The following is a 16,148-nucleotide window of genomic DNA, read 5'->3' on the forward strand; positions in this document are numbered from 1 at the left end:
GCGAAGTGCCTCCTGTAGCACGTGTGTGTGAGTGCTAGACTCCATCTATGGGTAAACACTTTAATCACCTGCAAACAGCTACTTGCTGTTAACTGGAACCAGCATCAATAAGTATTAAAACTAGTGGTTTCCAGGGCTCTTGTATTCTTGCAGACAAGTATATAATGCCATATAATTAGCAAAGGTGACATCCATTATATCCTTGTTACAGCACATATTTAATTCCTAATTTTAGTTTAAGCATGTCTCGCTGTAACATCTCTCCAGCTATCTTTTAAAATATAAAATAGTCTGTCTGGTACTGTAATGTGAATATGCAATATAAAAAAATAAATAAGAAAAAATAACATCCAATACAAACAAATATGGTGAGGAAAAAGTGAATACATTTTGGGTTATTGACCAATGCCATAAACTAAAATAGTCTATGATATTTTAGGCAAGTGAACTGAAGTAGCAGGACACGTAATGGCTTTGACCTTGTCCTTAATGTGTTGCGGTGGTGAAATGGACACATACCCTGGGGTTGTTTGTAATAAAGAAAGGGTGACTTACTTCGGGTAGACAGGTTCATAAAGACACTTGTCTTCTCTTCCTCCGATCACATCAAACAAAAGGACGTATCCTTTTGCAGCCTAGAGGGGAAGGCACAGAGAGAAATAATTGATGTGTACAGCTTAGCCGTCTTATGTTGTCCATAGAACTTTATAAACACTTTAAAAACACAGCATGTCCTTATAACAAATACATAAAATAACAAATTAAAAGTGTGTCTTGTTTGCCTGAGAACTACACAGTGGCTCTAGGCAAATGTAAAAAGTCTGAGACCATCAACATGCTGCCCTCCAGCAGAGAGCTAATCTGCAACCCACACAGTGCACACAGGAAGAGAAGCCACATAAGAGCACTGCAGGGTAGAGAGGAGAAAAAAAGAAAACTTCACTGGTCAGTATGAACAGTATAAGAATAGGAAAAAAAAAATGATCTACAAGGAATAAAAAGCAGACAACTGACCAAAGTAATCAGAAGAGCACGGTTTGAAAACATGCTGGCAAAAATACATCATTGCAGTATTTCAAAAATCATCAAATGACCCTGGTGTGGTGTCATCAAAACTCTGAATGCACCATTTGCCTCAACCAATCAAAACCTCTTTCACCATATTTTTCCTTTTTTCGTACGCCCGCACTGCAATTCACTTTTGGATGACTTTCTCTTGGCCTCTACATCACTTTCTCCCCGGTTCTGGATTAGAACCACACCCCCTGAGCAGCCATTCACCACCACTCTGCCACACAAACGAGAGGAGCACCAAAAGAGCACATGACACAAACTGTCAAAACACTCAAGAGCCATATAATTTAATAGCTTGTCTCCATGGGAATGTGAGGAAAGGGGGGGGAAGAGAGACGAGAAGAAATGTGAAGAAAAGCCAGTAATTACATGTGGCATTTCAGATGGAGTGGGTGACCATGCAGCTCTCTGGTCCGGGGGAAGATGGAAGAAATGGAATGAAGGAACAGAAGATACCTAAAAATCCCTTTGAGAGAACGTAATGTTTCGGGTAATGAACACAGACATGCAGGCAGAGTACAAACTGAGGGTCATTTATAAAGGAGAAGAAAAGGGGAGGGACATAAGTAGACAGATGGTGAAAAAGGCACATATAACCATAATGTGGCCATTCCTGGCAGAACAAATGGTGGAAAAGCTGGAGAGAGGGGGAATGAATGAAGAGCACAGACATATTTTTGGATGTGATCTTGGAGCATGAACTCTCAGTGAAGTTTGGCTGGGCTTTCAGCTGCTCTGCGAGCCGCGGCCTCCAGCGCCGGCTGTGGTGACGAGGGTTGGACCAGGAGCTGGTTTGTGCTTGCGGCCAGTATGGCAGCTCGTACTACTGCGCTTCAACCCTGCATTTTAACCTTGAGAGAAAAAAGCTCTGAGACCAGAAATAGAGGCGTGCAGTTGCCTCTTAACTTTAAGATGATATTCACGATTTCTGCCAAGTCAGTCGCAGATGAGCAGCAAGACTTCTCATCTCAAAGAAAGATGAATGAAAGAGAGAGAAAAAAAGATTGACTGGTGCTCATTTAACAATGACTTTTCTTTTTACTGCCCCTACAATTTCAATACATTACTGGTGAATCATGGGAAATTTAGTTCCAAAGCCAAACTCCGTACCTCTCTGTGGGTGTATTCGGGTCGTAAGCCAAATGAGAAAAGAGAGCCTAATCGTTTTTGAAATTGAAAATCCGCAAAACTACCTGTGGATCCATCACCCCACCCAACATTCCAAACTTGCATCCCAGCAACTGCCTAGAGCCACTCCCTGAAACTGACATAACGTTAGTGTAACGGTGATGAACGTGACATACAAAATGGTTCGCTTTTGGCCATTTGATGCCAGATCTACATGAGTACTGCAAAGTCTGTGCAGACATATCTGTGTGTGCTGGACCCAAGTGCACATTCTATTCTACTTTTATTTAGTTATTTATTTATTTATTTATTTTAATCGGTCCATAATCAGTACTGTGTGGGTGAGAGAGTGGCACATAAGCATCATGGATAAATACATAACTTGTCGTGAAGGAGAATTACATGCTCGCACAATTTAGCAGAGTCAAGACATAGACTCTTCCCTAACAAAAAAACCCCACAAGGACTAATGACTAATATTGCAATGAGTCAATAAAAATAAATATATAAATATAAAATCAAGGGCGAATGTACTGAAAATAATGGTGTTGCAGACATATTTGTTTTTTGCTCATTTCATTATGGGCAGGACTGACGTGGACTGCCAAATAAATTCCTATCTTATGCAACTGGTAGCCACTTTGACCATTTTTTTGTATTTGTATAAGAATTGTAACATATGAAAGGACAATAGTATTTTCTTTTTTTTTTTAAGCAAATGAAGTAGGTCACAGTGCTGAGCCATACATGAAAAGGGAGAGTTTGTACCTAGAAACCATATTTTCAGTGGTGGCACTTTTACACGTTGCACATTTTAATGGAAGGAACAATTAATCCACATGAAATACAGCAGAAACATCTGCAGCATGTCACTACAGAAGGCTGCCTTGGTCAAAAACAACAACAGAAGTCCATTCACCTCCATCTCTCACAGTTCCGACACAGGTGAAACTGCACTGACCCACTTCCACACAGAGTGCATTTCAATTTGCTTTTCTTTTCACGTCGCGGAACACTATATGATATGTGGCATTTAATGCACAAGAGACCCTAAAGCTAGTGAGTGAAAATATGTTACACGTTATGTCAGACTATAGGTGTGTAAGTCACATCACCCTTAATCATGATTAATGTTTGGGTGGTGGTAGCCTAGTGGTTAACACACTCGCCTATGAACCAGAAGACCCAGGTTCAAATCCCACTTACTACCATTGTGTCCCTGAGCAAGACACTTAACCCTAAGTTGCTCCAGGGGGGGACTGTCCCTGTAACTACTGATTGTAAGTCGCTCTGGATAAGGGCGTCTGATAAATGCAGTAAATGTAAAAAAAAAATGTAAATGTTTTGATAAAGGTATAAGAACATAAGGCTATTTTGTGGTTATGCATTATCAAATGGTTTGAGTAAATTCCCACTTTTTCTGGACAAATGTGTGGGCTTGTTTACAATGTGCAATTGAAATGTGTTATGAACTGCATGAGAATGCACAGTGCATCTTTGTAAATGAATGTAGTTAAATACCAGCAGGGTAGCTGCATGGCCAGCTGCGCAGTTCTGATTTATATCGTTTATGCAGAACAACTGGATTCCCTGCTGAAAAAGTTCCTTTGCCAAAATGCAAGAAGACTGAAAAGGCTTACCTTGGAACTTTGTCAAAACGCAGTGTAAGACCCATAATTCCTAGCCCTTAAGAGCTTGTCTCTTATTTGACTTCATTTTGATGTATGACAATATAGGCTCTATAGAATCTACACGTCCAATGTTTTTTGTTTTGCCAATAAGCACCATCTCATGTGACTTCTGCCACATACCGTGCACACAAACTGCAAGGTGGTTGTAGTTAATATTTCTCTGACCGTATATAATACCTAAAACATTCGAAAATGCAAGACTGCAGGAAAATATGCTGCAAGTCAGAAATTTTTGGCTACAACAATACCACCATTCCTGAAGTGACTGAAACACCATGACCACTGATTGCTCAGTTCAGCACTATGATTCACTATTCCATTGAAGCAACCTATATTTAACAAACAAATACACATGCAAACCTGTTTCTGCCTCATGTACTCTCCACACTCACTAACAACAATACGCAAATCAAGTGACACTGATTTATTGCCCATGAGCATTCAAATTCTGCAAATGAAGAAACACTAAATTTGCTCTCAGGCCTCTTCCATACTGACTGAAACTGAACCCAGTGGTCTCATTAAACTGCTCCCCATCCCACCACACAGCTACGTAAAGAAAAGCCAGGACATCTGTTGAAGCAGGACTGCCTTCAACAAAGAAAGCGTGGAAGTGAATGTTTGCTGTTGATAGTTGCCTCAGTCACATAACAATAGGGAACCTGGGATGAAATCCAGGGGCACACTCAACACATAATGGCCTTGTTTGGCTACGATTGAACCAGACCACAAGACTACTTCCTGCCACCCTTCCAGAAACTGACAGCCAGACACGACCAAAGGACACAATGCGGCTGTAGCTGCCACCATTCTCGCACAACAAGCTTTCCTGTTTTTCAGTCCGGGCAAAGCAAGGTTACACCCTGTAAACACCACCCTAATGCGTATAAAAATGAATAAACAAATCATCACAGCTGACTATGAACAGAATGCAGGGTTTAGTTTTTGATTATTCATTAGTTGCCTTACGATGCATATGGGGCTTTGGACTCGCCACTTCCTCTGCTGCAAGTTTCAAAAACTCTGGCTGAAGAGCGACTGAATTAACAGCAATCATGGAAAATAAGACCCATGCAGCCTAATCTCACAACAAAGTTCATGGAGCTGAAGAGAACTGCTCCATCCAGTTCCTCGCCTTCCATATTGTTCTAATTTGTAGCTTTCTGCTGTTGAAGCCTATATATTAGGAGTCTAAAAGGGAAAAATTAAAAAGAATCTTATTTCCCTGGCGAGCATGATTATTTTATGCAGTACAATGCAATATATTATGTAGATGAATGCTACATCTCACGTAAATAAACACAAGAACATAGAATCATGGCCCAATCCAATTTACCTTCATAATTTGCACCACTGAGATCACACCCCTAATTAATAAAGTCATTAATAGACAGACAGTCTGAATAACGGTCTATACAACTTCATAGCATTAGACCATGTGATCCAAATGGTGCTGAAAATGTGACTTCTTTTGTAACATAATGTTTATTCTGGATTCAGATGTTTCATGTCGTGCAAGATGAAGCAAGGTGAGAGCTGAAGAGCAGCAGCCCAGTGAAGTGATATGTGCTGGACACTGGCCGCTGTGCTCTCCAGCAGTGGAGGTTTTTTGGCCAGACACATGTGCTAGGCTGTAAGGCCAAAAGGTTCAGCTCACAGAACACTAGACAATTCCCCTGCTGGAGACCAATGAGATCACACCATGCCTGGTGACTTCTACAAGATAATGTTCCATGAAGATGCACATCGGCTTCCTCTCATCTCTTATTTTAATATCAGCATAATTAAACCATGATCCAGTCATCAAAACCTACAGGGCTTGCTGATTTAATCGGGATGTACACTGTTTTCATTTTCCATTTACTATTTTATTAAAACAAACATATACAGCATTTTTAAAAAATAGGTCACGTAGATCTGATAGCACAGCCAGACATCTCCTTCACTTTGTAGTATTTAATGAACCCCACTGCATTGCTTCTGCACCACTTATGTACAGTACCTGGTATTGCTTTTATTTCAGCATTACACACTGCCTCGAGAAACTGCTGCACACAAAAAAAAAAAAGGACCCACAGTATCCATGGCAACTACAATAAGCTTTTAAAGCCATTACAGTGCAGTGCATAAAATGCAGGGCTCATCTCGCTTTCATGTGTAAAAAGACTTAAATGGGTCTAAGCTGAGATGGCTACACAGCCACAATACAGCAGGGTGAGATTAGGCTGCAGACACAGGCTATAATGAACTGATATACAAGTCTATAGGCAGACCTGCTAGGGACCTATGTAGCTATATATAGACATCCGTGCATACTGTAGCAGAATTCAAAGATACACTGGTTATATCCAATACAGTTTTTTTTAATAAAATGTTTCCTGACCACTAACCAATTTACTGACTGTCTGTTCTTCTTACATTTCATTTAGTGTTTTCCACTGTCACACATGCAACAGACATAGTCTCCTTTGTCTTAAAAATCTTCCCTCTTTTAAATAATTTCCGATTGGAGTGAATGTTCTGTGGTTACAGAGGCTGGTTTGCTTCCCTACAGTAAGAGTATTAATCTGGAATCAACCAGAGAATGCCACAAACTGAAATATCATCTAATGGCCCTACCATATGCAGAAAAATGCACCAGTTAATTTGGAATTATTATTCATTCATAGAAAATCACCTGCTAATGGTTATTAAAAGGCTCTTTGGTCTAGACCTCTTGCTGCTGTTTGTGTTAATAGCCCTTAGGGTAATCCTGCATGTTAGGAGTGTCATGAAAAGCAGGATTTATTAGCACGTTCACCCCTTCTGAACCCCTCTAAAAACACTTCAACAGGCTTGTCCAAAAACCCTCTGACGTGGTCCAAGAGAGACAAAAGAGAAAAAGAACGTGTCCAGCAGGAGGAGAAAAGCAGGAACCGCAGAGAAACTGTACTCCAATTTTTTTTTTTGTTTCCATATGTGTTCTGAAATGTCACCACGGCAGACAAACAAGCCTCTCATTCGCCCGTCATAAAAACAGAAAATACACTCAGTACTGGTTGAGGGCGTTTGGATAGTTGGGACTGTGAAAGGGATGGGGAGGGAGGCGAGTAGGGCTGCAACTATCGAATATTTTTGGAATAGAGTATTCTGTCCATTTTTTCATCGATTAAAAACGCAAATGTATGAGTTATCCGATTAAACAACTCTGTCAATAGTGTGTTTTAAACATGAAAATCCTCTTAAAATGAGCAAGCAATTGGCTGTAATTACTCACAATTACATTATTAGAAAAAAAGTATAAAAAAGTTCCAAAATAGTAAAAAGAAAATATAAATAAACAATTCAAGTATTACTAATAATGCAATTTAAACAATACAGTTCAGTTTCCAGTTGTTTGTCTTTGTGCAATGTTATGTGTGAGAGAGAGAGAATTTGTCTTAGTGCATGTGTGTGCAATGCATGTGCAAGCTTGCGCCGCTGTCATGTACAGTGGGGAAGAGGGAAAGGGGTAGGGAGCGTAACCCTTACGCAGCGTAAAATGGTCCCACACTAGTCTTTTACGCACACCGGTATCTTAATTTTCCGCCAATAAATTGTGCCTCCTTAAATCTTTGAAATGCGCGTCAGTTAAAACAGTCCGTGTAAAACAATGATATCGCACTGCGTAGCTCCGCGGGAGTGATACGGAAATAGATGGACTCGTGACTAATTAAACGAAGCCTCGAGGCAAAGAATTTTCTTGAATATTTTTTGTAATCGAATCATTCAAGTTATTCGAATAATCGTTTCAGCCCTAGAGACGAGTGACTGAACATCTGGATCCCAGCTGTCTCTCCTCTGCAGGGGGGTGACGGTGGGGACCGGGGATATGGGGTGGGTGGTGTGCGGTCGGCTCAATCACCCAACACCGTGCTGCTCACGGCACTACCGCCAGTCAGGAGGAGGAGCAGTAGAGGGAAAGATTGCGGCAGTCTTCAGAGGGCAGAAAAAGAGGGCTACTTCCAGCCAGGGAGTCTGGGCAGAGCTGGGCTTAGGCTGAAGAGAATGTGCCCCCCCAACAAAAAAGCGCACTGATCCTCCTTCCCACCAGCTGGATCATGACAGCAAAGGGAGAACAAGGTTGGGGTGTTTCTTTTATTATATGGCTTTAGAGTGGAATTACAACCTGTCCATCTTAAAGATTACATTTCTTATTCTTTTGTTCTTGTGGAAATATCCATGGAAAGCATGACAAGCCACAGGGGAACAGTTGGCACGGGCATCAAGTCACGCCGCCCTTCTGAGAATGAGTGTTCAGATGTGGATTTATTCATGGTGTTTAAACTCACATACCCCTAATCTCCTTGCTTTCTGTGACCAATGTACACAGACACTGGGTCATGTGGCCACACACATATTTGGAAGGAAAGTGGATAAATAGTGGTGAGAACATTTACATTACATTTACGGCATTTATCAGACGGCCTTCTCCAGAGCGACTTGCAATCAGTAGTTACAGGGACAGTCTCCCTGGAGCAACTCAGGGTTAAGTGTCTTGCTCAGGGACACAATGGTAGTAAGTGGGATTTGAACCTGGGTCTTCGGTTTCATAGTTTTGAGAAGTACTCAAGCAAGAAGTAAGAAAGAAAAGGACTATTTAAATAAAATAGATATTTAGTGAAGCACAGATGCTAAAACTAAATGGCAAAGTCATCTTTTATCCTCTCGGTCTAGACCGATCGGTTTTGATGGGATTTGTTGAAAAATTTCAACTACAAATGTGGGCCAGAGAGGGAAAGGAAGGATGGGCGATGGGTGGAAAAATTAGAAATATGCAAATCAGGAGAGAGAGAAAGGAAAACTAAGTGGGTTAATATGATGTGAATTCCTTTGCTGCACTTTGAAGGAGGAAGCTGGCCCGGCTCTCGACCTCTTCAACCCAATGGACCCCCACTCAACCGGTATTTATATTCCATCATTGTTCCTAACAAATCTCAAGCAGTGCTACCCTGCAGGAAGCTTCCATTACGACATGCATGGGAGGGTTTATGTATGTACCTGCACCTTCTAAACATTTGTTTATATCTGCAGCTGCATTCATCATTGGCCATCTCTGTGAAGCAATGTTTCACAATTGAAGTCTGATAAAACCTTCAGGACCATCAGAAAACAAAATGATATAGTACAATTGTGTACCACTATTAAAACTGACTACAAACCCAGAAGTGGGTGGATATCGCTACCATATACTGCTACCATACTGCTCTTCATCTAAAATCAATTTTTAATGAAGCACCTTTGAAGGCAGATTTACACTAACTAGCTTTTTGTATAGCCTTCAATCAATGACAGCTAAGATTAATCAAAGACATAAGAGTTTGGCTCTGAAACATGCAGGGGGCAAAGGGACAACAATGGCTTCATCTGACCAAAGAATCCCACCACATGAAATAAAAGTAGTGCTCTGGACTAGTTCAGGTCTCACTTGTATTTCTGTTAGCCTTTCCCTCATGGGGTCCCCCAGGGCTCAATTCTCAGGCTATTTCCACTTTCCTGCAACCTGGTCCATTTTGAGAACAGTTTTGCAGTTAATGCACATGTAGCTTCCCTTGAAAAAGAGCAACGTAAACTAATGAAGACCACCGTCATATAATCTCAAGTAAAAACCTTCAATGACCTTATATGAGCATAATAGAGCTCTAGTAGATTAAAATGAGGACATAAAAACAAACCGGCCTCCAATCAGCAATGACTAGAAAAGACAAAGGGGTCAAATGAGGATGCCTTCTGCATCCACTTAACTGAGAACGTGCCAAGGAGCAAATCCTCAGCCGGCACTACAAATTTTCTATTATTTCCATTCAAACAGGAGAAGCAGTACAGATGCATATTACAAATGGGCATTGATTGGCAGTTGTGATCAATTAAACTGCACATATTCAAATGAAGCCATATAAATATCATATTAGAAGCTGCATGTCTCAAAATAAAAAACTTTAAAGTCATATAAATATAAAAAAAGAAAAGACATGCCAAGCTACCTGTTTCCAAGCAAAGCAGCCAGTTAAAAGTCAAAACATATAAATGAAATAAGTTGCTATTATTGGTTAATTACAAGTTCTGACCTGATTCTTCAATAGCAATTGTTTGTTTTTGAAAGTTAAGTTAGTCTCCCTGTGTTGTCTCCAATACAAAAACGAGTGAGTAAGAGAAAGACGTTCATCAGGGTCACAAGACAATGTGGGGCAGGTTTTTCACTAGACCATTTGCACCTGAAACCACAACTACGAACAAAATTATATCCAGCTGGATTTATGAAGTATTATATACTACTCTACCAGATATTGTAAATAAATTATAAAGCCAAATATTCAGAAATACCAAAGAGAGACAAAGATTCAGAAGTACAGGGCTCATCTCAGTCTCACCACATTTGATAACCTCTCGGCTTCAGTGCAGTGACACCACAGCCCTGGTGTCAAACACAACTGGCCTGAAATCTACCCCGGCAAGAGGGGTGTGCTGCACTGAAATTAGGCACCGCTGCCATTACAGCAGCCTGTGGAAACTCAGCGCTCCGGTTTCCGAAGGAAAAACTAGCACCTGGGCAAGAGGAGGGGGCGGGCAGGAGTATATGCACATCCTACTGAACATGCAACTAGAACCGGTCGCAGGTGGCAAGAACCCAATAGCTGAACTAACTCTACAAAAGAAAGCTCATTTAAAAAAAAAAAAAAAAAAAAAAAAAATGCACTTCATCACAACATTAATCTTATTCTGGCTAGACTCCTCAAGCAACAAGAGCTCGGAATTAGCAGCTAATTTTCTAAACCAGTACATAAAAAAAAAAAAAAAAACACACTGCTTATAACCTGGGAGGAGACAGATTAAACCAAACGTGAAACTAATTCACCTTCTTAAACAGATGGCAGTGTTCACGTATATATCATGGGGCACACCTCCATTTCATTTTGAAAAACAGATGAAAGCAAGATTGTTTCAGCACAGGAAGCAGCGATGAGAAGCAAAAAGCTCCAGCAGACCTAGAACCACAAAATGAGATTGAACAGATGCAAGTGGTCCGCAGCCTCAATCTGTGTCGTTCAGCACAACCAACAGTGCGCGCAGGCTGTGAATTAATCATCACTACCCAGCACGGAACAGTCTGCTGTTGCATTAAACTCCGGCTGAAACTTTTCCACCCATAACATTACAACATTACATGCTTCCAGTTCGCCAGAATAAGAGACAATTCATTCTTGGCAGTTAACTGTTATGCTTTAACAAAAGCTGTCGCAGAAGGTGATTTCAGAGGACGCTTGAGTGCTCACATAATACAAGGCCTTCATATCACCCATAATTTCTGTCACATTCTTGACAACAGAACAAAGCGAATGTCTCCAGACTGGCTGAATTACAAGCATGACAAGCAGTCATTGGCATTTCGCTTGAGCTGAATGAGTACTTTTCAGTACTTTTTATCCAACAGACATCTGTTGTCCAAGGGTATTCCAGTTTAGACACATTTTACACAAAAATGACCTATTGTGTATTAAATGTATATATTCCAATATGCTGGTTGATCTTTATCTACATTTACATTCAAGGCATTTGGCAGACGTCCTTATCCAGCACGACTTACAATGTGCTTTCAAGTTACAATCAATGAGGTGATCAGTTCTGGTTCATTAGGACCCCAACTATGAATACAATCTTTTTATTCACTCTTGTTGTAGATTCTGTACACAATTTAGATAATAAGAAGGTTACAAGTTCATCTAAATATTCTCTAAAGAGGAAGGTCTTGAGCTGTCGTTTGAAAGTGCTCAGTGACTGAGCTGTTCTGACCTCGAGGGGAAGTTCATTCCACCACCGAGGGGTCAAGACGGAGAAGAGTCTAGATGAGTGTCTTCCTTTTACCTTTAGCAATGGGGGGACCAGGCGAGAAGTACTGGAGGTTTGGAGTATACGAGGTAATAAGGGCTGTGAGGTAGGATGGGGCTACTCCATGTTTGGCTTTGTAGGTCAGCATCAGTATTTTGAATCTGATGCGTGCAGCTACTGTAAGCCAGTGGAGGGAGCGTAGCAGAGGGGTGGTGTGGGAGAGTTTTGCTGCTGTATTTTGTATTAGTTGTAGAGGTTGGATGGTACATCCAGGTAGAGGATGGAGACCAGCTAGAAGAGAGTTAGAGTAGTCCAGTCGTGAGATTACTAAGGACTGAACCAGTAGCTGGGTGGGCGGTGTTGACAGATAAGGGCGGATTCGTCTGATATTATCTGCAGATATTCACTCCATGTAGCATGATCTGTGCTCTCTATAAAAGTTGATCTAAAGAGATGTAGGACCCTATGATTTCTGTCAGGTGGAAAACGCGGATAGAATCACGGAATACAACAAATAAAACGGAATCCACTACAAAACACAAAATTGTATATAATTCACGTTTCTGGCTGCAGCCCACTGCACGTTTCCTGGTTGAGGTGGGACTTTCATACCAGTGCAATGTAAACATGCGGTCAGCGATGGTGAAGAGGATGTCAGTGCTGAATCCGGACCACGTGCCCGATCGGTTCCTTGCATGTGCACGTATACGCAGCGTTTAGGCTTGGCTTGCTGGATCACGTCCTCAGAAAATTACGGATTTCGACTCATAGTGCCAAATTTTGAGCAGAACAATACACATTACACAACTATTTTTTATGATTCAAAAGAACAACTCTTTTTGTATGAGCATAAGTCAGAAACAGAGAAAAGAAGCAAAATAGCGTGAGCCAGTCAAATCAGCAAACTCTTAATCAGCTGATTCAAAAAGTGGTTTTATTATCATGGTTCCAGTTCATTATGCAAGTGGGCACAATTTTTTCTGTCTTCCAGTTCTCCCCAATGTTCATTTATTTGGTCATTTTTTATGTTGAGGTCAAACATGAAGCACTTTCATTTGACAAAAGGAAGAATGTGTAATACTGTGAAATAGTTATTTGCATGAAATACACATATTATTTACATGTAAATGGTTTACAAAAGCAAAGAGAAAATGCCCAACCACTTTTTGAACTGTGATTAAATGTGATTTGTAATTAAATAAAAAGATTTATAAAGGAAAACATGGAATTCAGAAGAACTAAAATGGAAAAAACGGAATTCATAGGGCTCTAAAAGCACAGGGTGGAAGTAGCCTAGTGGTTAACACTTGCCTATGAACCAGAATACCCAGGTTCAAATCCCATGTACTACCATTGTGTCCCTGAGCAAGACACATAACCCTAAGTTGCTCCAGGGGGACTGTCCCTGTAACTACTGATTGTAAGTCGCTCTGGATAAGGGCGTCTGATAAATGCTGTAAATATAAAAAGATGGAAGCGTGAATTTCTCCTTTTAAAATCACCTCTAGCCACCATTCTGTGATGAACATAGCATGTATTAGACTAACCCAAAATATTCTACTTTAACAAAGAAAAACAAATCAACATTTTCACAATGAGCCTGTAATATAGTGCTCAAAATGAGATCATATAATGTGAAATAGTGGTTCTATAGCATATTTAGAAACATTACGACCATTCACTTCACTGTTCCAGCTCTGCTACAAAACTACTTATAACAAAAAGTTATTCTTATAGATATAGGATTGGCCATTACAGATAAACTGTAAAACACACAGTTTCAAAATTCAACTCAAACACAATTAAAGAAAATGCTTGGTTCCCAAAAATGTCCATTTATTTGTCTCAGGCATGCATGCGAACTGCTCAAGTTGCCAACATTTTGTTTGCCTATTTTGGTGTAACAAATCCTCAGTACAAACCTTCAGCAGAGATACTAAGGTGAATTCTACACACTGTCTGCCCTTCTGCCCATCTGGCAGCGCAGTGGCAGTGGACTAGACCAGTTCTTGGCACACAACTCATTACATCATTTCCTAAATGCAGGCTCAAACAAACCAAGCTGCTACTGTAAAAAAAAATTATAAAATAGCACTCATTCCCAACTACTTCCCAGAGCAAAAGCAGGTTGCCTTGGCAAACACATTAACAACTCAATCAGAGCAAAGGTCTTCAGGGCTCTCCCCGTTAAAATGGGAACATTTACTAGCAGTGGGCATCTAATACAAAGCCACTTTCTTGGGAGGCTGTGAACTGTGGGATCATTTGCCACCAACACAGTATTAAATTCACTTTTAGAGAAGCGCAAATATTTCTTCTCTGTACACACCCCTCCAAAAAAGGGACGTTGTTATGATGGGTGTGTGCAATTTTCCAGGCTCTCGTAGGAAAGGCCAGGAAACGGTTGTTTCTTCTTGATGGGTGAGGGATGACCGCGTAAGGATGCGTGGAAAAGGTTGAACTCATTACTCACCGCCACCGCAATCATCGAGTCGTCTGGCTTCCATTCTGCCTTCTGATAAAAGCCGAACTGGGTTGCTGCTTTCACAGACTCGATGTAGCTCACAATCAGAACGCTGGGCTGTGCAAAGACGAAGAGAGATAAAGTGTAAGGGGTATGATTAGCTCAAAAACTTGAAATCTATTTCCCTATATTCAGTAACACACTAATGGCATGGTATGAGGGAATTCAAGATCTGGTGCAAAGCGAACCATATATTTGTGATAAGTGATTATGTTTTTGGAACATAGTGAAAAGGGTTACCAAAATACTCAACGATACAGATATGTAGAGGTAGATGGTAAATATAAACTTTTTCTACTTTCTAGAAAGCGCTTGGTTCTTCCCATTCAGAATCTCCTCCACCCTGCTGCGAGCCATTCAGCAGGAACACAAAGAGAGACCCGTTCCAGCAGCACCTGACGCCTACATTGACCAAGAGCGCCATGGCCGACCCAGCCCACCAGTCAGCTTCGCAGGTGAAATGAAGAGTGGCCGGTGCGTGGTGACAGGTACCAGTCAAAGACCTCAAAGTCATGGATCAAAATGCAAAACGCAGGTCTTTTTTACGAGGAGATCTGTGTGTATACGTCCAGGCCAGGCCACCTTTTGGCACTGCCCCATGGTCAAGTTATTCACCAAAGCTGGTTTTAATGTTGTTGCTGATAGGTGAATGTTTGTGCTGTAAATAGTGAAGACTGTGTCTACTGTAAATAAAGTCAGACAGTAAACAAAAAAAATGCAGGTACCATCTTTATTTATGAACTTCAATTTGAATGCTGTTGCACCACTGCATCCAATCCTGTGCTAAATGTGGATAGTATGACAATTCAATTTTCTACGAATGGCATTAATTCCATATTAAAATGATTTCCAGTTCTGGTTACAGTTTGGCCTCCTCCAGCGGTTATAAGGTTAACCGCAGCAACTTTGCTGGGGGTTTATCTAAGCGAATATAGCAACACTGTCCTAAATATAAATCAATACAGTGCACAGTCCAGCAGGAGAGCAGAGCGACGACCTGGCAGATTGGGGGAAGCAAAAACAAATGGTCAGAAGAGAACAACTGGGTTAAAGGTTAAATGAGAAGGAGAGAGAATAAGGATGGATCATGGAGAAGAGGAGAGAGAGAAAAAAAAACAAAAAAAAACACACACCTCATGCATTCAGGTAGAAGAGCGAGAGACGAAGCAGAGTTTATTTTCCTCCCACACCTGACATTCGGTCCCTTGTAGGGACGTCACATCTCTCATACAGGAGGAGGAAGAGGACATCGCATAAAGGCCTGAGGTCACACACTCTAACACACTTCCCTGAATTGGGACTTCATGACGCTGCGCCTGAGAGGCGAGGAGGGAGAGGGAAGGGGAGCGTCACAGAGATCACATTCCTGGCTTGTGTTTTGTCTCCTGTGTGACGTGTTGTAACATGAAGGCAGCGAGCAGCTGCATGATCAAGGGTAAAGTAGATCCACCCTCGAACCCTGCACAAAGGGCCACAGGGCCCAAACAAAACAGTGTTTTTTACTTTCTTTTTTTTTTTTTAACTCCAACTGACAATAGCCATGCAGGGTTCCAATGCATACCATCATAAGTCACAGCAGAGTCAACAAACAGCTAAACTTCCCATACAGGTCCAGATAAGAATCAACTCTCACGCCTCGATACAGAACCGGCACAGCAGGGGAAAATGAGATCGAATCTCCCAGACAGTTCGCTGAAGGCATGACACTAGGACTGCTGCACAAAAATAAATTCAGGGAGCCAATCCAGCACACTGGACACAGGGTGCACACACACCCAGACACACACAGACACTTCACCCATAAAAATACGACACGTTGGTTGGCGGGAGGAAAAGAGAGAGCCCAGTGGATACCCAATGCGAACATGTGGGAGAACATGCAAACC

At 41.2% G+C, this 16,148-nt stretch overlaps 1 protein-coding gene across 3 annotated transcripts in view; it reads right to left on the minus strand.

Moving 5' to 3' along the window:
• ric1 (RIC1 homolog, RAB6A GEF complex partner 1) overlaps nt 1-16,148 on the minus strand; it is a 38,450-nt gene that overhangs the window by 15,106 nt on the left and 7,196 nt on the right. For 2 of the 3 annotated variants that reach the window (XM_028970957.1, XM_028970958.1), the window contains exons 2-3: nt 14,212-14,319; nt 556-635 (exon numbers count right to left, since the gene is read on the minus strand). In XM_028970957.1, coding sequence (XP_028826790.1) covers nt 556-635; nt 14,212-14,319 — 188 coding nt within the window. The remainder of the gene's footprint in view (nt 1-555; nt 636-14,211; nt 14,320-16,148) is intronic. The other variant, XM_028970959.1, reaches the window with a different exon arrangement.

The sequence above is a fragment of the Denticeps clupeoides genome, chromosome 3 (genome assembly GCF_900700375.1).
Source record: "Denticeps clupeoides chromosome 3, fDenClu1.1, whole genome shotgun sequence".
In the NCBI taxonomy this organism is placed as follows: domain Eukaryota; kingdom Metazoa; phylum Chordata; class Actinopteri; order Clupeiformes; family Denticipitidae; genus Denticeps; species Denticeps clupeoides.